Genomic DNA, 23,713 nt, shown 5'->3' with positions numbered 1-23,713 from the left:
CTTTAATATTAGATGTATTGATAAAAGCATTTATGAATTTACTTGATTTCGAGGCAGCTTTCCTTTTTGCAGATGATCTATCTAGATAGTTATCTAAAGTACAATTTAAATCACCTCCAATTATTAAATTGTGTTGAGTGGATATAGGAATATTATTAAATATTTTCTTAAAAAATAATGGATTATCAAAATTAGGGGCATATATATTCATTAAAATTACCTTTTTTGAATATAATTCCCCTGTAATTATTACATATCTGCCTTCTTTATCCTCTATAATAGAACTTTGTATGAAAGGTATACCTTTGCGAATAATTATTGCAACTCCTCTAGATTTATGAATAAATGTAGAATGATACACCTTAGAAATCCATTTAGCTGTTAATCTATGTTGAGCATCTTTTTTAAGATGAGTCTCTTGAAGGAAGATGACATCTGTCTTCAATCTGTTCAACTGAGCTAACACCTTTCCCCTTTTAATTGGTTCATTAATTCCTTTTACATTCCAACTGCAGAAGGTTACTCCATCACCCCCAGTCTTCACCTTTATACTATTAGGGCGGCTTTTTTTGGAGTAGCCTTCTTGACTCCCCCAGCTCCCCGTTGCACCCGGACATCAATCCAATGAGAATTTCTATCCACCTTAATCCGCATCTATGTCTTCTTAAACTAAATACACAATATCCTTCACATCTACATTCAAATAATATATAATATAAGATCAATAAAAAACAAAAACAATAAGAAATATCAATAATAAAAAAAAAGTAAAGGGTGTTAATAGGGTGCTCAGAAAAAAAAGGAACTACACTTGTATAGTGTGTAGTATGTGAAGGTGAAAGCCACACTAACGTGGCCATTAATCTAAAGACTTCCGTTTTTTTAATAAAAAAAAAAGATGTTGATTATACCAGCTCCTATCTCAAATGCTATATATATTGGGGTGGGGTACTAACTTTATATACTTAGTACTTAGTAATTATTTCTATTATTCATATTACTATTTGCTAATTACTAATATCAATTATATTTAATACTATAATATGTAATACTATTATCATGGAATAATTAAATATTTTCTAATAATTAATACAGAACTACTACTAAATGCCCATTATTCCACTTCCTTCTAAGTGAGTATTTCATAACCACAGGTCGATGATAAAAGTTCAGTCCTCTCCTTCTCCCTCGGATTCTTCCTCCGCATCTTCTCTCTCTTCATCTTCTGGCTTCTGCTGTATGCCTCGGGCGAATTTCAATGCTTCAGTATGCTTAACGAAACGATATTCCTTGTCATCATAAGTTACTCTCAGTATTGCTGGGTACATCAAGCCATATCTCAGATTCTTAGTATTCTGTAAATTCCTCAGGATACCTTTTGTTTCTTTAAATAGTGCTCTTTTCTTGGCCACTTCTGCTGGGAAGTCTCTAAAAATACTGATGTTGTCTCCCTCGTATTTCAGGTTTCTCTTTTTTATTATTATCTTCATCATTTCTTCGAAGACATGGTCAAAGGCCACTTTTACAATCATTTGTCTGGGCGATGAACCTATCCCAGGGGCCCGTCTTAGAGCCCTATGTGCACGGCTCAACAGGGGTTCATGATCCAAATTCAGAATATCCATTAAAAGTTTTGCAACAAATTTTCGAGGATCTTGACTCCCCTCACGACCTTCGCTCAGACCAACTATACGCAAATTTTTACGGCGTTGGCGTCCCTCCAGATCAATACATTTCTCGTTTGTTTTACGTAATAATTCTAAGAGGCGTTTGTTCTCGGCACGGAGTTTTTCGGTCTCCTTAGTATTCACTTCAGCAATTTTAGTTAGCTCTTTAATTGCTTCGCCTTGTTGGTCTAGCGAAATTATAGTAGGATCTATCTTGTCATCCAGCTTTCTTTCCATCCCAGCAGCTATATCCTTTACATCCTCAATTTGAGTTTGTAACTCGGCATTAGCCTTTTCCTTCCACTCATCCATCATACTTTTTACCGTCGTTATAACTTGTTTTATTAAGTCTTCTTTATCTTCTTTATTTTTCTCGTGAGACACCAGCATATCCGCTTTTAAACTTTTTATCTCCTCCATATACTCCTTCCTCTGCTTCTTTATCTCCTCCATATACTCCTTCCTCTGCTTCATTATCTCACCTAGAATGGTAGTCTTGAGTTCCTCCATTTCAGCTTTCCTCTGTGAGACATCTTCTTGAGAAGCAGCAGCAGCAGCAGCACTCGAGCTGAGGCCAGTTTCCTTTCTCGTAGCTTTTTTTCCAGTGGTGGGGGGAGGGGAGCGCTGGGTCATAATTTCTTCTTAAAATCGCGCGCCTGATGACGTCACGCACCTTTTAAACGCTGCCGGAGCCGTTCGCAATCGATCTCCTGTGGTAAGTGCGTTTGTTTGACCCTTTTACCCCCGTTTTAAATTCAGTTTTTTTCGGAGCTGTAATGGCGCGATTCCACTCACATCGTGGCGCCAACCGGAAGTCGGAGTAAGCCATTTAGAACGGAGACGAGGAAACACTTTTTCTCACAGAGAGTGGAGAGTCTGCGGAATTCTCTGCCTCAGAGGGCGGTGGAGGCAGGCTCTCTGGATGCTTTCAAGAGAGAGCTAGAGAGGGCTCTTAAAAATTGCGGAGTCAGGGGATATGGGGAGAAGGCAGGAACGGGGTACTGATTGGGGATGATCAGCCATGATCACATTGAATGGCGGTGCTCGCTCGAAGGGCCAAATGGCCTACTCCTGCACCTATTGTCTATTGTCAAAGAACTGCAGATGCTGGTTTATACCAGTTATACCAGCTGCTCTATATAGACACAATGTGCTGGAGTAACTCAATGGGTAGCACCTCTGGTTTTCTTCATAATGCTGCATAATGCTTTTAGTCTGAAGAAAGGTCTCGTCCCGAAACGTCACCCATTCCTTCTCTCTAAAGATGCTGCCTGTCCTGCTGAGTTACTCCAGCTTTTTTTGTCTATCTTCGGTTTAAACCAGCATCTGCAGTTCCTTCTTTCACATTTAATCAGACTTTGTTGGACTTAATTGTTATAATCTTGCACTGAATGTTGTACCCTTTATCTTTTTATCTGTGCATAGTGGACAGCTTAGATTGTATTCATGTACAGTCTTTTCTTTGACTGGATAGCACGCAAATAAAAGCTTTCAACTGTACTTCGGTACACGTGACAATAATAAACTAAACTAAAAAATTAAGAAATGAAATGGCTCACCTGTCTGATATCATTCCAGAACTACCGGATCCTATCAACACCCCCAGGAAGTACAATGATGCAGCAAATGGCTCTTTCCAATTATCATTACACACCAAGTCCCACTGAAATAGAAAAACACACATCCAAATGTCTAATTGTATGGTCCTAAGCAATGTTGCAGCAACAATTGATTATTTAAAACAATTATTTTTACATTATGAAACACACAATTGTTTGATATTAAATTTCTTTCAGGGTGGCACGGTGGGTCAGCGGTAGAGTTGCTGCCTTACCGTGCCAGAGACGCAGGTACGATCCTGACTATGGGTGCTTGTTGTACTTTCTTCCCGTGACCTGCGTGGGTTTTCTCCGGGATCTCTGGATTCCTCCCACACTCCAAAGACGTCCTGTTTTGTAGGTTAATTGATGGGGTATAATTGTAAATTGTCCCTAGATTAGTGATAATGTGTGGGGATCGCTGGTCGGCACGGACTCAGTGGGCTGAAGGGCCTGTTTCCACACTGTATCTCTAAACTAAACTGAACTAAACTAAAGGTTCATGCGAATAAGACTACCTAAGTTGGACTCGTGCATTGCAACAGGCTTATTGCACACCAATGCCTCTCCTTCCTTTGGACACTGAGCGCTATGCTCTTAGGTTGCATCACAACTTGGTTTGGGAACAGCTCTGCCCAAGACCACAAGAAATTGCAAACAGATCAGATATACCATAGTTGTAGATGTGGCTCAGTTCATCACACAGACCAGACTCCCCACCATTGACTCCATCCACACTTCCCGTTGCCTTGGAAAAGCAACCATCATAATCAGAGACTTGTCCCATCCTGGTCATTCTTTCTTCTCCCTGCTCCCATCCGGCAGAGGGTACAGAAGCTTGAAAGTGCACACCACCAGTCTCAGGAACAGCTTCTTCCCCTCTGCTATCAGGTTTCTGAATGGTCTTTCCATTCCATAAGCTGGACTTTGTCTATCGAACTGTTGGCACTACAATGCTGAGAACTATATTCTGCTCTCTGTATCTTCCCCTTTGCCTAACTATTGCACTTGAGTTTGAACTGATTGTATGGCATATGTGATCTGTTTGAATAACGGGTAGGCCATTTAGGGACGGGGTACTGATTTTAGATAATCAGCCATGATCATATTGAATGGCGGTGCTGGCTCAAAGGGCTGAATAGCCTACTTCTGCACCTATTTTCTATGTTTCGATGATAGAATGTAAAACCAACCTTTTTACTGTACTTCAGCACCCATGACAATAAACCTAAACCTTTACAATTGGTCTGTACCACACACAAGCTTCTTTTCACTTTACTTTCATCCAATACCAACTGCAGATCCTTCCTTTATAATTCATCTCCTCATCTTGGTTTTCCTTCAATGGATTTATGCTCATTGGTTTGATGGACTTGGGCGGCAGAGTGGTGCAGTGGTAGAGTTGCTGCCTTACAGTGCCAAAGACCCGGGTTGAATACTGATTACGGGTGCTGTCTGTATGGAATTTGTACGTTCTCACTATGACCATGTGGGTTTTCTCTGGGTGCTCTGCTTTCCTCCCACATTCCAAAGATGTAAAGGTTTGGAGGTTAATTGGCTTTTGTAAAACTTGTAAATAGTCCCTAGTGTGTAGGATTGTGCTAGTGTGCAGGGATTGCGGGTCGGTGCAGACTCTTCTTCTTATCGAGTCCACACATAAGATTCGAAGTTGTTCAGCCAGAGCTGAACCCACTTCTCGGCATCTGCATACAATCGTGTCTGTCTTGCACTTCTTATGCGTGGTGGTGGAAAGATTGGTGAAAACAAGGCCGCGACGTGAACGCTCTTTCCTTGACCCTAGAGCGGACTTGGTGGGCCGAAGGGCCTGTTTCCGCGCTGTATCTCTCAAGTCTAAAGACAGGACTGACCAACCCTTTGGGCTTAGACACAAAAACCTGCAGTAAATCAACGGGTTAGGCAGCATCTCTGGAAAAAACAGACAGATGCGCCTTGGATCGGAACATTTCCTCAGACTCAAAACCTTTCCCAGTCTGGGGAAGAGTCCTAACCCAAGGCGTCACCAGTCCAGGTTCTCGAGATGCTGCCTGACCCATTGAGTTACTCCAGCATTTTGCATCCACCTTTGGTATAAGCCAGCATCTGCCAATTCTTGTTGTTGTAGCCCTTTGGGTTTGTGGGGTTACGTTCATTTCAACCTGAAGATTGACTACTGAAATTGATGTCAGTACTTTCACTTACCAGATGCACTTATGCATGTTGGGCCCAGTGCAGTGTCAACAGATAGCTTGCATTGCGCTCTTCATATCTCTTGTTCAAATTTCTACCACAGATATCATAATCATAATCATAATCATATTTGTAATTTCTTAACCAAGTATGTTTTGCAACATACGAGGAATTTGATTTGCGATTATTGAGACTATTAAGAATGGACTAACGCTGTACAGACAGCACCCGTAGTCAGGATAGAGCGCAGTTCTCTGGCGCTATAAGGCAGTAGCTCTACCGCTATGCCACCGTGCTGCCCTGTGCCCCGGGGAGCCGCGCTGGCCGAACATTACCGCGCCCCCGAGGAACAGAACGACGACCGAAGACCGGAATACCCCCCGGTAGGCCCGACTCGCCCCACAGTCTTCCCAGGGGACTGCGGTGAAGCCGGGCGGCGAGGCCTGTCTGGGCCGAAGGAGCCTCATTTTTTTTTCTATGACCCAGTAGCGGCAGCGTGTGCCTCAGCGGTAGTGGGGCCTTGGCAGCGGTGGGAACTGAAAGCCCTATGATCTTTGGAGGGAAACTCGGTGGCAACGTGGTCCTCAATGGCGGTGGGGTCCCGCGGTCAATGAGCGTGAGGAGGGAAGGGACGACAAAGGGGACCCGGCGTGGGGGAGGGTGGGGGGCAATCTAGTTTAGAATCATTTGCCCAGGGTCTAGGTCTGTGTTTCTTTGTTGCCGTGAAGGCACTGTGCACACAGCAGACAGCCAACAGTTGCTTGTCATTTTCTTTTTGTTTTCATTTTTAATTTCAAGGTTTTGTGTACCTTGCGTCTTGTGACTGTCGGCAGACCAATTTCCCTCTGGGGGTGAATAATGCTCATTGTATCGTATTGTTTAAACAAAATAATCTACATGCCAAATGCCCAACCTTGATTTTGAGACTGTGACCACAGGTTCTCGATGTCCCTGCCAAGGAAATCATGCCACTACCCTGCCAACCCCTTTTGTATCTTTGATGTTTTATTTTCAAGATGTTTGTTTTAAGCTCTATAAAGTATGTGCAGTCTACTCTCCACTTTTAACAATCCGCACTTCCCAATAATCAGTCTCATGATTCCTTGCTTTCATACCTCTGTCCAAGCATTAGACCAGACCTCCACTTAGTACTCCAGATGGCATCGCACTAGGGCTAGAGCCAGGATTGAAGTGAGAAATCTCCAATTTCGTACTCAAGCCTTCTTGTAACTCATAGGGTCAGGCAGCATCATTGTTGGAATAGAATGGATGACATTTCTAGTTGGGACCCTTCTTCATACTGATACAAGTTTTAGTTTAGTTTCGAGAAACAGAGGAAACAGGCCTTTCGGCACACTGAGCCCACGCGACCAGCGATCATCTGTATACTAGTTCTATGGGACAGGCAGCATCTCTGGAGAGAAGGAATAGAGATAATTCTTTCTCTCCAGAGATGCTGCCTGTCCTGCTGAGTTTGTATCTATCTTCAGATTAAACCAGCATCTGCAGTTCCTTCCTACACACTAGTTATATCCTACACGCTTGGGACAATTTACAGAAGCCAATTAGAAACATAGAAAATAGGTGCAGGAGTAGGCCATTCGGCCCTTCGAGCCTGCACCGCCATTCAATATGATCATGGCTGATCATCCAACTCAGTATCCTGTACCTGCCTTCTCTCCATACCCCCTGATCCCTTTAGCCACAAGGGCCACATCTAACTCCCTCTTAAATATAGCCAATGAACTGGCCTCAACTACCTTCTGCGGGAGACAATTCCACAGATTCACCACTCTCTGTGTGAAAAAAGTTTTCCTCATCTCGGTCCTAAAAGATTTCCCCTTTATCCTTAAACTGTGACCCCTTGTTCTGGACTTCCCCAACATCGGGAACAATCTTCCTGCATCTAGCCTGTCCAACCCCTTAAGAATTTTGTACGTTTCTATAAGATCCCCCCTCAATCTTCTAAATTCTAGCGAGCACAAACCGAGTCTATCCAGTCTTTCTTCATATGAAAGTCCTGACATCCCAGGAATCAGTCTGGTGAACCTTCTCTGTACTCCCTCTATGGCAAGAATGTCTTTCCTCAGATTAGGAGACCAAAACTCTACGCAATACTCCAGGTGTGGTCTCACCAAGACCCTGTACAACTGCAGTAGAACCTCCCTGCTCCTATACTCAAATCCTTTTGCTATGAACGCTAACATACCATTCGCCTTCTTCACTGCCTACTGCACCTGCATGCCTACTTTTAATGACTGGTGTACCATGACACCCAGGTCTCGTTGCATCTCCCCCTTTCCTAATCGGCCACCATTCAGATAATAATCTACTTTCCTGTTTTTGCCACCAAAGTGGATAACCTCACATTTATCCACATTATACTGCATCTGCCATGCATTTGCCCACTCACCCAGCCTATCCAAGTCACCTTGCAGCCTCCTAGCATCCTCCTCACAGCTAACACTGCCCCCCAGCTTCGTGTCATCCGCAAACTTGGAGATGTTGCATTCAATTCCCTCGTCCAAATCATTAATATATATCGTATATAGCTGGGGTCCCAGAACTGAGCCTTGTGGTACCCCACTAGTCACTGCCTGCCATTGTGAAAAGGACCCGTTTACTCCTACTCTTTGCTTCCTGTCTGCCAGCCAGTTCTCTATCCACATCAATACTGAACCCCCAATACCGTATGCTTTAAGTTTGTATACTAATCTCTTATGTGGGACCTTGTCGAAAGCCTTCTGAAAGTCCAGATATAACACATCCACTGGTTCTCCCTTATCCACTCTACTAGTTACATCCTCGAAAAATTCTATAAGATTCGTCAGACATGATTTACCTTTCATAAATCCATGCTGACTTTGTCCAATGATTTCACCACTTTCCAAATGTGCTGCTATCCCATCTTTAATAACTGATTCTAGCAGTTTCCCCACTACCTACAAACCTACAAACTTGCACATCTTTGAAATGTGGGAGGAAACTGGAGCACCCAGAGTAATCCCACATTGTCACAGGGAAAATGTACATACAGATAACACCCATAGTCAGGATCGAACCTGGGTCTCTGGCGCTGTAAAGCAGCAACTCTACTGCTGCACCACTGTGCCGTCCAACACAAACTGAAGACAAATTGCCTTACAGATATCTTGGTTCTTGGTTTCATGTAACATGACGCCACAATTCCTGTACTCAATATACTGACCGATGTGAGATACTGTAGATTTAGCTCTTCGAGCGAAGGGAATCAAGGGATATGGAGAAAAAGCCGGTACTGGTTTGGGATGATCAGCCATGATCATATTGAATGGAGGTGCTGGCTCGAAGGGCCGAATGGCCTAGTCCTGCACCTGTTTTCTATGTTTCTATATATATTTTTCTATTGATTGATTGATATAATTTAATTGCCACACAACCAAGGTCGGTGGTATTTGGGTTGCCAGCAGCGGTACAGTAATAAAGAACACAACCAAAATTAAAATTTTACACAAACATCCACCACAGCATTCATCACTGTGGTGGAAGGCACAGAGCTTGGCCAGTCTTCCTCCATTTTCCCCCGTGGTCGGGACCACCACCCTCCACAGCCGTTGCTGCGGGCGTCCAGATGGTAAGGGACAAAGTCAAAGTCAAGGTGAGTCCAGGATCGGCTCTTCCCAACCAGAGATCGCGGCTTCAGGCTGGTGAAGGCCGCAGGCCGGCGGTCAAAGTTTTAAAGTACCTGCCGTGCCGCAGCCGGAAGCACCGCAGTCTGCAGGGCCGGCGGTCGAAGCTCCCCTCCAGGGGAGATGATAAGTCCATGCCGCACCCACGGTAGAAGTTGGCCGCGGGCTGGCGGTGGAAGCTTCTTCTTCCCCCCGGGTCCCCCACGAGGGATCCCGGGCTGTAGACGCCGCACCAGCTGGAGTTCTGCAGACTGCTTCAGGCTGCCGGCTGCCGCGGGCCAGCGTAACGGAGCGCTCCCCTCCAGCGAGGTCTCACCCGCTCCGCGCCGAGAGTCCACGCTGCGCCCGCCGCTGAAGCTCCGGGCGCGTCTCCGGGAAAGTCCGCGCCGATCCTTGCTGTTAGGCCACGGGGGAGGCGACCTGAAAAAATCGCCTCTCCATGGAAGAGGCGGCCGAAACGGTTTCCCCCTTACCCCCCCACACCACCCCCCACACATAACACACAAAGAAACATTAAAAACAGACTTTTAAACATACTAAAAAAAAAAATAAATAAAAATAAAAAAAAAACACAGAATGAAGCACAGAATGCCAGAACATTTTTTCACCACGCTGTCTTTATGTATGGCCACTTTCCTGCAACTACGAATCCCTGTCTCTGTTCTATAACACCCATCCTGGGCCCTACTATTTTGAATGAATTAATGAATACTTTATTGTCACATGTGACAACTCTCATAGTGAAATTATTGCTTTGCATTCCCAAGGTATCCAAATTTGACATTTTCAATCTTGATAATAATTAACCCAATTCTCTGAATTTGCTTAATCTTCCAAAGACTCTGACCAAATTCTTGTTGATCTGCCATAGTCACTCCATTGGTCATGTGCCAAATATTACCTAGTCACACTTATAAGGGCCTGTCACACTTAGGCGACTTTTTAGGCGAGTGCAGGAAACTCTGCGCTCGCCTCATGATCGCCTCATGTTCGCTGGTGGTCTCCGGTGAGTCTCCTTCACGGTCGCGAGGAGTTCCCACATTCTGGGAACTAGTCGCGGCCTCAGTATGGTTGCGGCAAATTTTTCAACATGTTGAAAACCTTTCAGCGACCAACAATTGGTCGCCATGGAGAAAATCGATAATCCTGTAGTTGTAGGTGCAGTTGTAGTGGGGTCGCCATGTGGTTATGGGTAGTCGAGTTAGTCGTAGGTAGTTTTAGTTAATCGCCTTTGCTGGCCAGGCATTTTCATTGGCTCATTAGAAAATACGTAGGCGTGAGTTTTCACAACCAAGGATAACCGAACGGTAATGTTAAATGCCCGCCAAACTTCACAGCTGTGTATCTCTGGCTTATTAAAAGTAGTCTGACTTCTTAAAAGTGTCTCCACTCCTTCTCCCCCCCCTTCTCCCCTCCCCCCCACCCCTCTTCCCTCTTTTAAAATACTTACCGTACAATGTGCTAGCCGTCTTAACCTTCCTGTTCATTGCGGTGTGTGTCTGTATCACCTTGGCTTTGCACCGTGTGAATTTCAGACAGCCCTCCCCCACTTTCCCTGGCCCCTGCCTTTGCGATGTGTTTGTGTGTGTGTGTGTGTGTGTGTGTGTGTGTGTGTTCCACTCTGACAGTCGCAGTTCCAGTTCCCGGTTTTTCAGGCGAGTGCCGCGAACTTGACAGTCGGCTGCAGTCCGCTGAAAAATCACCTAAGTGGGGCTGGCCCTTTAAGAAGTCCTTTGCAACATTTTAAGTTATAGTTGAAATACAAATTAGTATTACTTGAACCTGTCGTCAATGAGTCACGTGGGAAGACATTTCTTCTCATTTCAGCCCTAAATGGCCTTCCCTTTTATTCAAACTACAGTTCACTGGTATGGAAACATCTTTCTGTAAAGAGAAACAAATTCAGAGCCGATGGGGCGGCACAGTGGCGCAGCGGTGGAGTTGCTGCCTTACAGCGTCACAGACCCGGGTTCGACTATAACTATGGAGTTTGTACTTTCTCCCCGTGACCGCGTGGGTTTTCTCCGGGTGCTCTGGTATCCTCCCACATTCCCACATTCCGAAGACGTACAGGTTTGTAGCTTAATTGGCTTTGGTAAAATTGTAAAATTGTCCCTTGTGTGTAGGATGGTGCTAGTGTATGGGATGATCGCTGGTAAGGGCGGACTCTGGGCAAAAAGGCCTGTTTCCACTCTGTACTATTGTCCATCTCTAAAGTGCCAAGTGCTGAAGTTCAAATTAGTGATGTTTATAGAAACAAAGATAGGACAGGTTTGGAGGGATATGGACCAAACGTGGGCAAGTTGGACATATACTTGGGACATGTTGGCCATTGTGGGCAACGTATAAACTCCGTACAAACAGCACCCGTAGTCAGGATTGAACACAGGTCTCTGGTACTGTAACGCAGCAACTCTACCGCTGTGCCATCGTGCCACCCAATTCTTTTCTAACAGCCAATGCAGTAGAGTATTATTAGGCAGGTACATGGATAGGACAGGTTTGGGGGGGAATGGACCAAGAGCGGGATGGTGGGACAAGTGTAGATGGGACATGTTGGCCGGTGTGGGCGATGTATTCCATAATGTATCTCTCTATGACTATGTGCCTTACAGCAAATGGAATTGGAAATAATTAATGATATATATTGAAAATTGGATATATATATATTAATAACAGAGTGGGAATAAACAAACTGTTCCCAGTTTGACAGACTCAGGGACATGAACTCCCTTATCATACTTTTCATATTCTATATCCATGATTTCGAAGGCTTCAAATGTCATATATCCAAGATGGCTGATGACATACACAAATTAGGAATATGAGTACAGAGGAGAGGGCAGATAGGTTACAAGTTGCCTAATTCTGGTCCTTTGACTTATGAATTCACGGGTGGCATGATGGCGCAGCGGTATATTTGCTGCCTTTCAGCGCTTTCAGCGCCAGAGGAGCGGATTCGATCCCGACTACGGGTGCTACATGTATGGAATTTGTACGTTCTCCCCGTGACCACATGGGTTTTCTCCGAGAACGGTTTAATCTCACATTCCAAAGACTCCTGTCTTACTATAGGTTATTGCAGCCGCATCAGCCCATCCTAATTTCTGGCAATATCTCACACCATAATTTGTATGCGCTTTGCTTTATTTCCCTCCTCTTGGCACTCATTCAAATCGCCATTAAAACTTCTGATACAATCAGCCCAGGTCTTTCTCTCTGCATTTGTCCCTCACAAACACAAGCTGCCGTCACCGATATGAATCAATTCTCTCTCCACAGTTTTTATACATAATTTTCCACATACATAATAATCCACCATTTTGGGCGTCACAGTGGCACAGCAGTAGAGTAGCTGCCTTACGGCACCAGAGACCCAGGTCCAATCCTGACTACGGGTGCTGTCTGTACGGAGTTTGTACGTTCTCCCTGTGACCTGTGTGGGTTTTCTGAGGGTGCTCCAGTTTCCTCCCACACTCCAAAGGCGTGCAGGTTTGTAGATTAATTGGCTTGGTATAATTGTATATTGTCCCTGGTGTGTGTAGGATAGTGTTAATGTACTGGGATCGCTCGTGGGCGGGCTGACGGGCTTGTTTCCACTCTGTATCTCCAAACTAACTTAAATTTGACTAAACAAAACTAAAACTAGTTAAAATCCCCTCCCATCTTGAAGGGATTGGAGAAAGGTTGAGTGCAGACAGAAACAAAGTCAGGGCCAAGTGTTAAAGTTCGAATTTCTGATGTTTATGGAAACAAAGCAAAGATAGATTATACCTAGTTCAATACCGATTGAGAGAAAGGATTATTGTTTTTTTGAGATAATTAATAACAAATGCACCAATGCTGGAACTCCAAATCATAAGCATAAACTCTTGGAAATACATGCGTACAATACAAAACTCCGTACATGCAGCGCCCATAGTCGGGATCGAACCCACTCCTCTGGCGCTGAAATGGGCAAGAGAAACAAACAGATCTAAACAAAATGATCTCAGTTGGAGATCATTTGTGAGAAAAACGTTCTCTCAACCCCATTCTTCTGCCTTCTCCCCATAACCCCTGACATCCTTACTAATCAAGAAGTGTTCTGGCCTTTTCCTATCTCCAGTTACAGTTTAGTTTATTGTCATGTGTACCAAGGTATAGTGAAAAGCTTTTGTTGCGTGCTATCCAGTCAGCAGAAAGATCAGCCATAATTGAATGGCGGAATAGACTTGATGGACCGAATGGCCTAATTCCGCTCCTATCAATTATGAATTTACTAGAACAATTTGGGGCCGGCAATAGATGACCAAGGAAGGCTGGAGACATAATGGCCCATTCTTGACTGGGGAAGACGGACTTCCTTCCTACACACCCACATCTACCTTCACAACCCTGTCTCTGGCAAGAAATTCATCCCTTTCTTGCAGTTTCTCCATGTCCACCACATCTGCTGTCAAAATGGCATTCAATTCAAAGACACGGAGATGTTTGCCTTAGAGTCACTTTCTTTCTTGGGCCACATGTCCAGTCTACATTTGTCTCATTATCCTCATCCCCCTTTCCCCCCTCATTTATCTTCCCACCTATACCCCTCCCTCTTGCTTTACATTTCACTTCTCTCTCTCTTAATAGCCATAAAGTCATTATCATGGAGTCTTACAGTGTAGATTTTGGCCCTCCAGTCCAACTTGCCCACACCAGCCAACATGTCCCATCTAACTAGTCCCATTTTCCTGCGTTTGGCCCATATCCGTCCATACCTGTCCTATCCATGTCATAGAGTGATACAGTGTGGAAAGAGGCCCTACGGCCCAGCTCGCCCACACCGGCCAACAATGTCCCAGCTACACTAGTCCCACTTGCGTGCAATTGGTCCATATCCCTCCAAACTTTTTCTGTCCATATACCTGTCTAAGTGTGTCTTAAATGATGGGATAGTCCCAGCCTCAACTACCTCCTCTGGTAGCCTGTCCCATACACCCACCATCCTGATGGAAGAAGGAAAGGAGGCCGACCAAAACTCACATGGAGGCGAACATTCCAGAAGTATTTGGAAGCCCGGGACGCAAGCCTAACGAGGGTGAAAGACGCCGCACATAACCGAACAGGATGGCGAAAGCTTGCTGCCCAATGCACTCAACAGTGTGGGAGGAACTAAGTCTATGTAAGTCTACTCAACCTCTCCCAAAAGCTCACACCCTCTAGTCCTGGCAACATTCTTGTAAATATTTTCTGAACCCTTTCAAGCTTGACAATATCTTTCCTATAATATGGTGCCCAGAACTGAAGACAATATTCTAAGTGCAGTCTCACCAATGTCTTATGCAACTGCAACATGACCTCCCAATTTCTATACTCAATACAGATCAGGCCCAGGAGATTTATCTACCTTCAAACATGACAGTACCTGCAGTATTTCTTCAAAAGTAACCCTGACTGCTCTCAAACCACTTCCAGTGACTGCTCCAATTTTCTCTGTCCCACTGTCTTTCTCCTTGGTAAATAAATACAGAGGAGGAATATTCATTTAGGACCTTGCACATCTCCGGTGGTTCCACACAGAGGTGATCACTTTGATTCAATAGACAATAGACAATAGGTGCAGGAGTAGGCCATTCGGCCCTTCGAGCCAGCACTGCCATTCAATTTGATCATGGCTGATCATCCTCAATCAGTACCCTGTTCCTGCCTTCTCCCCATATCCCCTGACTCCGCTATTTTTAAGAGCCTTGAGAGGTCCCACCTTCTCTCTAGTTACCATTTCCCCCTTTCTAAGCATATAAAACTAAAAGTATCATCTTGTTTGTCTGTCTGTGAGATCAAGGAACTATGCAAAAATGGTACACAATAACGCAAATATTTTTGCAGGTTCTTACTCAGCTTTTTCCTGTGGTCGTATCAAGTTTCTTCACATTTGATGATATTTAAAGTTTAAAAAAAGCCAACTTTGAAAATAATAACTGCCTGTGAGAGTGAGACTTTTCTAGCAGCTTTCAGTGATAATGTCACAATGCCATATCACAGTCATCCAATCACAATGGGATCTCATTTACACAAGCTGCCGTGAAGATTCCGAAAACCGAAAATGACATCATAATGGGATCTCGGCTGCTCTCTGCTGCTGATCTCTGTTGTAAGGAGAGGGACGTAGTGGGGGGGATTTAATAGATTTAAAGTGACATTTAAAAGTTGGATTTCTGCAAATCTGTACTGGCAGTTGGGGAGTTATGACATCACAATGTCCTACCGGCTACAATGTTTCTATCCCAGAACACTGAGTCCTTCACAGCAAATGTCCTTCAGGGAAAGACTATGCAAGGCTAACCCAGCACAGCAAAGTTTAATGATTAGATTTGGATACCAAAAGATGGCCTTGTAGGTGGCACCTACATCAGATTAAATCTTAGTGCAATTGTATTTTTTTTTGTTTAAAATCACCTGCACAGTTGGGCGCTTTGGGTGAGTGGTGGAATATTGAATTGGGGGAAATGGTTGTGTTGGGGGAACGTGTGAGTGGTGAAATCTTACATTGGGGAATGGGTTGTCTTGGGGGACCAGGCCTCTCGTGTGACAGGGACCCAACAGGTGAGTGGTGAAATCTTATATTAGGGAACGGGTTGCGTTGGGGGACCAGGCCTCCCATGGGAGCTATGGGTGAGTGGTGGATTATTGCGTTGGTGGAACGGGTTTACGTTGGGGGAATGGGTGAGTGGTGAAAACGGGTTGCATTGGGGGAATGCGTGAGTGGTGGATTATTGAGTTGGGGGTCGGAGCCTAACAGGTCCCACTTGATCTAGTATCTTTTAAAAGTTGTCATTATATCTGCTTTTACAGCTTCCTCTGGCGGCTCAATCCAGATACAGACTACCCAGAGTGAAAAGGTTGTCCCCGAGGTCCCTCGTAGATATCTCCGCTTTCTCTTTAAGCATATTTGCTCTAGTGTATTAATAAAATCTTTTGGGATTGTCCTTAATGCTACCCGCAGGAGCTATCTCCTGGCCTTTTTTTGCCCTTCTGATTTCCTTTTTTAGTTTACTCCTTAGTTTCCAAAACTCCTCCAGGGATGCACTTGATCCCAGCTGCCTATACTTGCCCATGCATCTTTCTTGTTTTTTACTAACGTCTCAATTTCCCTCGTCAGCCCAACTTCCTTACGTTTGTCTGCCTTGTCCTTCACTCTAACAGGGACGTGCACATCCTGAGCTTTCTTTGGTACACTTTTAAAAACATCCCACTTGGCTGATGTTCCTTTCCCCTCCAATAACCTGCTACAGTCAACCTTCCCTCATAGCTTCAAAGTCAGCCTTACCTCTGTTGAGCAATTTAACACATGGACCCTCTCCATCCCTATGCATAACCATCTTAAACCTAATCGAACTGTGGTCACTTGTCCCAAAAGGCTCATCCACACACTTCATTAACTTGCCTTTCCCAATTTCCCAATATTAGATCCAGCATTGCCCTCTCACATGTGGGGGGCTTAACAAACTGCATAAGAAAACTCTCCTGAACACTTTTGGGGAATTGCACCCCATCTGAACCCATCACGCTGTGGCGGGGACTGGCAGGAATCCAGCCAAAAACTAGTCGGACACAAGTTGTGCGCACTAGACGTGTTTATTCTTCTGCATACAGCTCCCTACTCCTCAGCTGACATGGGCGTTGCCCGGCCTTAAATACCAACTCAGATATCGACCCAGTGACTCGCCCCATCCCCACCAGACGCCGCCCTCTAGAGCCGATTGTTCGTCATGACCTTGGGTTGCTATCAGGTGCCGCCACATGACCCCCCCCCCCCCAGAACCAGAGGCACCGAACCGCACAGGGCGTTGCACGAGGCGGCTTGAATGCGTTGATACCATTCCATGCCCCAGGGGCTTGCTCGGTTCGGAAGAATCTCCGGGAGGCCAGGACGGCGGACGCCCACGACGGGGAGGTTGAGCCACATGGACTGGCTCGCTCAGGCCCAAGTGAGCCGCTTTCAAACGAGCCACAGACACCGTTTCACGCCGACCTCCCATGTCCAAATCAAATGTAGTAGGCCCGTGCTGCAGCACGTGAAAGGGACCTTCATACGGGCGCTGCAAGGGTGACTTTGAGTCACGGCGAAGAAAAACGTATGGGCAGCCCATCAGTGGCTGTGGCACATGGGAAGGGGCCACTCCATAGAAACATAGAAACATAGAAATTAGGTGCAGGAGTAGGCCATTCGGCCCTTCGAGCCTGCACCGCCATTCAATATGATCATGGCTGATCATCCAACTCAGTATCCCGTACCTGCCTTCTCTCCATACACTCTGATCCCCTTAGCCACAAGGTCCACATCTAACTCCCTCTTAAATATAGCCAATGAACTGGCCTCGACTACCCTCTGTGGCAGGGAGTTCCAGAGATTCACCACTCTCTGTGTGAAAAAAGTTCTTCTCATCTCGGTTTTAAAGGATTTCCCCCTTATCCTTAAGCTGTGACCCCTTGTCCTGGACTTCCCCAACATCGGGAGCAATCTTCCTGCATCTAGCCTGTCCAACCCCTTAAGAATTTTGTAAGTTTCTATAAGATCCCCTCTCAATCTCCTAAATTCTAGAGAGTATAAACCAAGTCTATCCAGTCTTTCTTCATAAGACAGTCCTGACATCCCAGGAATCAGTCTGGTGAACCTTCTCTGCACTCCCTCTATGGCAATAATGTCCTTCCTCAGATTTGGAGACCAAAACTGTACGCAATACTCCAGGTGTGGTCTCACCAAGACCCTGTACAACTGCAGTAGAACCTCCCTGCTCCTATACTCAAATCCTTTTGCTATGAAAGCTAACATACCATTCGCTTTCTTCACTGCCTGCTGCACCTGCATGCCCACTTTCAATGACTGGTGTACCATGACACCCAGGTCTCGCTGCATCTCCCCTTTTCCTAGTCGGCCACCATTTAGATAATAGTCTGCTTTCCTGTTTTTGCCACCAAAATGGATAACCTCACATTTATCCACATTATACTGCATCTGCCAAACATTTGCCCACTCACCCAGCCTATCCAAGTCACCTTGCAGTCTCCTAGCATCCTCCTCACAGCTAACACTGCCCCCCAGCTTAGTGTCATCCGCAAACTTGGAGATATTGCCTTCAATTCCCTCATCCAGATCATTAATATATATTGTAAATAGCTGGGGTCCCAGCACTGAGCCTTGCGGTACCCCACTAGTCACTGCCTGCCATTGTGAAAAGGACCCGTTTACTCCTACTCTTTGCTTCCTGTTTGCCAGCCAGTTCTCTATCCACATCAATACTGAACCCCCAATGCCGTGTGCTTTAAGTTTGTAAACTAATCTCTTATGTGGGACCTTGTCGAAAGCCTTCTGGAAGTCCAGATACACCACATCCACTGGTTCTCCCCTATCCACGCTACTAGTTACATCCTCGAAAAATTCTATAAGATTCGTCAGACATGATTTACCTTTTGTAAATCCATGCTGACTTTGTCCAATGATTTCACCACTTTCCAAATGTGCTGCTATCCCATCCCAACGTTAATCCATGATGCGACGTTGGGATGGGATATAGGGCGCCAAACCTCTCCCGCAAGTGGATCAGCACCGTTGACGGGGGTTCCTGGGACCCATCAGCAGCAGGGACAAACTCCCCCGGGACAGTGAGCGGAGCACCATATACCAACTCCGCAGAGGACGTTGACAGATCCTCCTTGGGGGCAGTCTGAATCCCCAACAGGACCCATGACAACTCGTCCATTCACCCAGGGCCTGTGAGACGAGCCTTCAGGGTGGCCTTCAGATAGCAGTGGAACTGCTCCACCAACCCATTTGATTGGGGATGGCACGCTGTCGTGTGGTGGAGCTGCGTCCCCAACAGGCGGGCCATGGTGGACCATAACGCTATGATTTTCCCAGTCTATATTGGGAAAGTTAAAATCCCCTACCACAACAACTTTATTTGACCTGCAGCTGCCTGCAATCCCCAGGCACATTTGTTCTTCTTATTCCCGTTGACTATTCGGGGGTCTGTGATACATCCCCAACAATGGCTGCAGGAGGATCGCGACTGGGAACTGAATATTCAGGGTTATACGTCCCATAGAAAGGACAGGCAGGTGGGCAGAGGTGGGGTAGCTCTGTTGGTGAGGGATGGAATTCAGTCCCTTGCGAGGGGTGACATAGCGACTGACAATGTAGCTGTGGATAGAAATGAGGAATTGTAAAGGTAAGAAGACACTACTGATTAATACTTATTGTGGATGATCAGCCATGATTACATTGAATGGCGGTGCTGGCTCGAAGGGCTAAATGGCCTACTCCTGCACCTATTGTCTATTGTATAATGGGAGTGATCCACAGGCCCCCAAACAGTAGCCTGGATATAGGTTGCAAGTTGCAGCAGGAGTTAAAGTTGGCATGTAACAAAGGTAATGTCACTGTGGTTATGGGAGATTTCAATATGCAGGTAGTCTGCGAAGATCAGGTTGGTTCTGGACTCCAAGAAAGGGAGTTTATAGAGTGCCTCCGAGATGGATTCCTAAAGCAACTTGTACTGGAGCCGACCAGAGAGATGGCAATTCTGGACTTAGTGTTATCTAATGAACCAGATTTAATAATGGAACTCAAGGTAAAGGTAAAGGTAAAGGAACCGCTAGGAGGTAATGACCATAAAATGATAAGTTTTAATCTGCAATTTGAGAGGGAGAAAGTTAAATCAGAAGTGTCAGGGTTGCAGTTGAACAAAGGGGACTATGAAGGCATGAGAGAGGAGCTGGCCAAGGTCAACTGGAAAAAGGTCCTAGCAGGAATGGTCAGGTTGGATAGGGTGTCAGACTTTGCGAGAAAGGTCGCCCAGGCCAAAACTCCTCAACTGGCCCACCGGCTGGGCTTTGTGTGCAGTCCAGCACCTGGGCCAACTCATCATTCACACAGCCACGGCCGAGTAAGTCAACGAATTGCCATCGGGAATTTGTCCCTTATTTTGACCTTTTGTTACCTTATTTGGGAGCAGGAAAGTTGGCAAGGACCAGTTGTTCGTACCTATCAATGCCCGTAGCTCATCTGCCTTACGCGTCAGCCCCCCCTGCATTAATATACATGCAGTTTAAACCAACCTCCTTCCTCGCTCTCTGCCTTTCACTTGCCCATTCTGTCCACTAACATTTCCCACACCACCCTCCACACCAACTTCCAGCTTCTCACGTCCCTCTGTCCTGCATGATATCCCACCTCCTTGCCAATCTAGTTTAAATCCTCCCGCAACCCTTCCCGCTAGGATGTTGGTCCCCCTCCAGTTCAGGTGCGACCCGTCCCTTTTGTACGGGTCACTCCTACCCCGGAAGAGATCCCAATGATCCAGAAATCTAAATCCCTTCCCCCTGCACCAACTCCTCAGCCACACATTATTTTCCCCTATCTTCCTATTCTTTCCTTCACTAGCACAAGGTACTGGCTAAATGTTTTTTAAACGTTGCGATCGTACCAGCCTCAACTACCTCCTCTGGCAGCTCTTTCCACCCACCCATCACCCTTTGAGTGAAAAAGTGACCCCTCAGGTTCCTATTAAATCTCTCCTCCCCCCCCCCCCCCCCCCCCCCCTCGCCTTAAACCTGCATACTTCAGGAAATTGATAAAATGAATAACTACAATATATTAATGACTTAAATGCTTTAGAAACATAAAAGCTAGGTGCAGGAGGAGGCCATTCGGCCCTTCGAGCCAGCACCGCCATTCATTGTGATCATGGCTGATCGTCCCCAATCAATAACCCCGTGCCTGCCTTCTCCCCATATCCCTTGATGCCACTAGCCCCTAGAGCTCTATCTGACTCACTAGAGCTCTATCTAACTCACAAATAATTCATGTCGTTAGCATGAGCACAAATAATTAAAACATGCAATTTACCTATTCTTATCTTTCTTCTTCAACGCTGTAAAATATGTATTCAAGTTTAGTTTAGTTTAGTTTAGAGATTCAGCGCGATACAAGCCCTTCGGCCCGCCGAGTCTGCACCGGCCAGCGATCACCCCGTACACGAGCACTATCGTACACACTAGGGACAATTTACAATTTTACCGAAGCCAATTAAATTACAAACCCTTTGGAGTGTGGGAGGAAACCCCACGGGCTAACAGGGAGAACGTATAAACTATGTACAGACAGCACCCGTAATCAGGATCGAACTCCGGTTCCTGACGCTGGAAGGCAGCAACTCTACGACTGCGCCACCGTGAATCAATTGCTGCAATTTCTCTCGTGTAAACCTGAACATTTCCAACAAACCTGCTCCACCTCTGAATTCGACGTGGAGTCAAGAGAAAGAACACAATTATAACACTTCCAACTTTCCATCCACTCCTGCTGAAGAAGGATCCCGACCCAAAACGTTGCACATCCATGTTGCACATCCATGTTCTCCAGTAATACTGCCTGACCCGCTGAGTTACTCCAGCACTTTGTGCTCCCTATTCTTGTCCAACTCCTTCCCCTCACATCCTTCCGCCAGCTCTCTCCCGACAAGGTCCGCACACCAAACGTCGCCTGTCCATTCCCCTCCCCAGATGCTGCCTCACCATCTGAGATACTCCAGAATATAAAGATGAAACAACGAACTGCAGAAGCTGGTTTACCAAGGATAAAGACACAAAGTGCTGGAGTAACTCAGGGGGTCAGGCAGCATCTCTGCAGAACACGGACAGGGGGACGTTTCGGGTGGGGACCTTTCTTCAGGCTTCCTCCAGCACTTTGTTCCTCGCTCGCGGGTGACTACTGCCACAAGGTCGCTGCCCTCAAACAAACCTCGGAGACGATGGTGGAGGTGTACTGGTCCTGACTGTAATCCCACCCATCCAAACACGGTTCCTCGTCGATCCCGGACACGTTGAGGAGATCTGGGTCTGGAAACAACTCCGAGAGGTTCCTGATCACATCCAAGCGGTAGCGACTGCATTGGGTGTACTGGATTTGGGTTCCTGGCACCAGTGGGATGGTTCTGTTCATCCAGGCTTGGCTGAGGTTGAGATTCCCGGGAATCGAGCAGCGATGTTCTGGGATATCCCCGACGAAGATGATGCTAAAACCGGCGAAACCGTTGGGAATAACGCTGACAGTCAAGAGCAGGAAGATGAGTTTCTGAGCCGGTCCCCATTCCCCCAGGAAGGCAGTAATTTCATCGTAATCCCGCATGTTAGTTGCAGACGCGGCGCTGACTGCGCCTTGGATCCGGAAGCCTGGAGCGCTTCAACCTAGTGGGTGGACCTGAAGTTGTAGAGCAGGATTGTTTCAAAATACTGATCATTTATCCCATTGCACAAATAATGCAACAGGTTCTGGAAACACCGTCCGTGCTAAACAGCAACACCTCTCACCCGTGGAGGAATTTGTGGAAGGACATTCTTGCTATTGAGGGAGTGCAACGTAGGTTCACCAGATTAATTCCCAGGATGGCGGGACTGAAATAAGGCGAAAGAATGGGTCGACTGGGCTTGTATTCACTGGAATTCACTGGATGAGAGGGTATCTTATAGAACCAAATAGTAGCAATGTTACAAAATTTTGAGATTTAAAAACTCTCGTCTGCAATTTATCCCATCAGATAAAGCATAAAAAGAAGTTTAATTTTACACCTAATTCACTTTCATATCTTCTGTATTAAAAATGTTATGGCCATTTTCATACTCGGAAATTAGCATCTTGTTCCCTATTGCTTTCCCATTGACTTAACACAAAAGCTGTGATCGAGGACAGTCAAAAGCCCATAACTTTCTTAAAAATTAAGAGAACTAAAAGAAATTTTCAGTTATTATAGATTGAAGCATTCTGAAACAAATATGAAACAATCGTACTTGGATGATCTGAAATTAAAGCATATAATTAGTTATATTGTATGCCTAATTGTAGCTAATTACAAAATTCAATTACTAGATCTAAACATCTATCCATTTCTTAAGAAAAGATTAATATTTTTAAATAGCCTAAGTGGCCAAATAATATTCACACAAGAATTCATACTATAACATGATTGTTAAATCTCATTGTCATGAATTTATAGGCCAAATGGAAGGAATTTAATGTTTCATTCCCGTAAATTAATGGCCATTATAATCATCTTGCGTGTGGGTTTTTGTGGAACGCGATTGTTTGGAACGTTGCGGTTTGCAGTGAATTTGAACCCCATATCGACAGGAAAAACACTGCCGGTTCGTATCGGGCCAAAATCACATTTTCGCCAATGAAATTTTGATTAAAGTCATCCTAAGAAGCAAGTTTATATGTAAAATAGATGACTGACCTTATGTTTTGTCCCTTACGTGAGATCCGTCCCGTTGTCGGCATTGACGGCGTTAGATGTCGCTTTTTTATTTTACTCCAGCGATTAAATTGTCCCGCGATTTAAAAAAAAAAACTTCCGAGAACGCAAGTCGGAACAATTTTTCAGCATCAGCTAGCAGCCCGAGAAAATATATCTCAGACAGGCAGGAGAAAACAGCATTTTAATCCCGCCGCCCCCCCCCCCCCCAAAGGCGCCAAAGTCGCGCACACGGCCAGTGGCAGAACTGCAGCGCCGCTGAAGGTAAGTATTGTAACATACCTACATATAGAATTCTTAATAGGCTGTGGGCC

General features: G+C 45.5%; 1 protein-coding gene across 2 annotated transcripts in view; it reads right to left on the bottom strand.

Moving 5' to 3' along the window:
- The window catches only part of LOC116978249 (solute carrier family 22 member 5-like), a 111,478-nt gene extending 89,105 nt beyond the window's left edge, over positions 1-22,373 (bottom strand). For both annotated transcript variants that reach the window (XM_033029250.1, XM_033029249.1), the window contains exons 1-2: positions 21,890-22,373; positions 3,227-3,330 (exon numbers count right to left, since the gene is read on the bottom strand). In XM_033029250.1, coding sequence (XP_032885141.1) covers positions 3,227-3,330; positions 21,890-22,276 — 491 coding nt within the window. In that variant the 5' untranslated portion in view covers positions 22,277-22,373. The remainder of the gene's footprint in view (positions 1-3,226; positions 3,331-21,889) is intronic.
- Between the last annotated feature and the right edge of the window lie 1,340 nt (positions 22,374-23,713).

This window comes from Amblyraja radiata, chromosome 11, assembly GCF_010909765.2.
Source record: "Amblyraja radiata isolate CabotCenter1 chromosome 11, sAmbRad1.1.pri, whole genome shotgun sequence".
Lineage (NCBI taxonomy): Eukaryota > Metazoa > Chordata > Chondrichthyes > Rajiformes > Rajidae > Amblyraja > Amblyraja radiata.
Note: the sequence above shows the minus strand (reverse complement) of the source record. Positions and strands in the feature narration are given on the sequence as shown.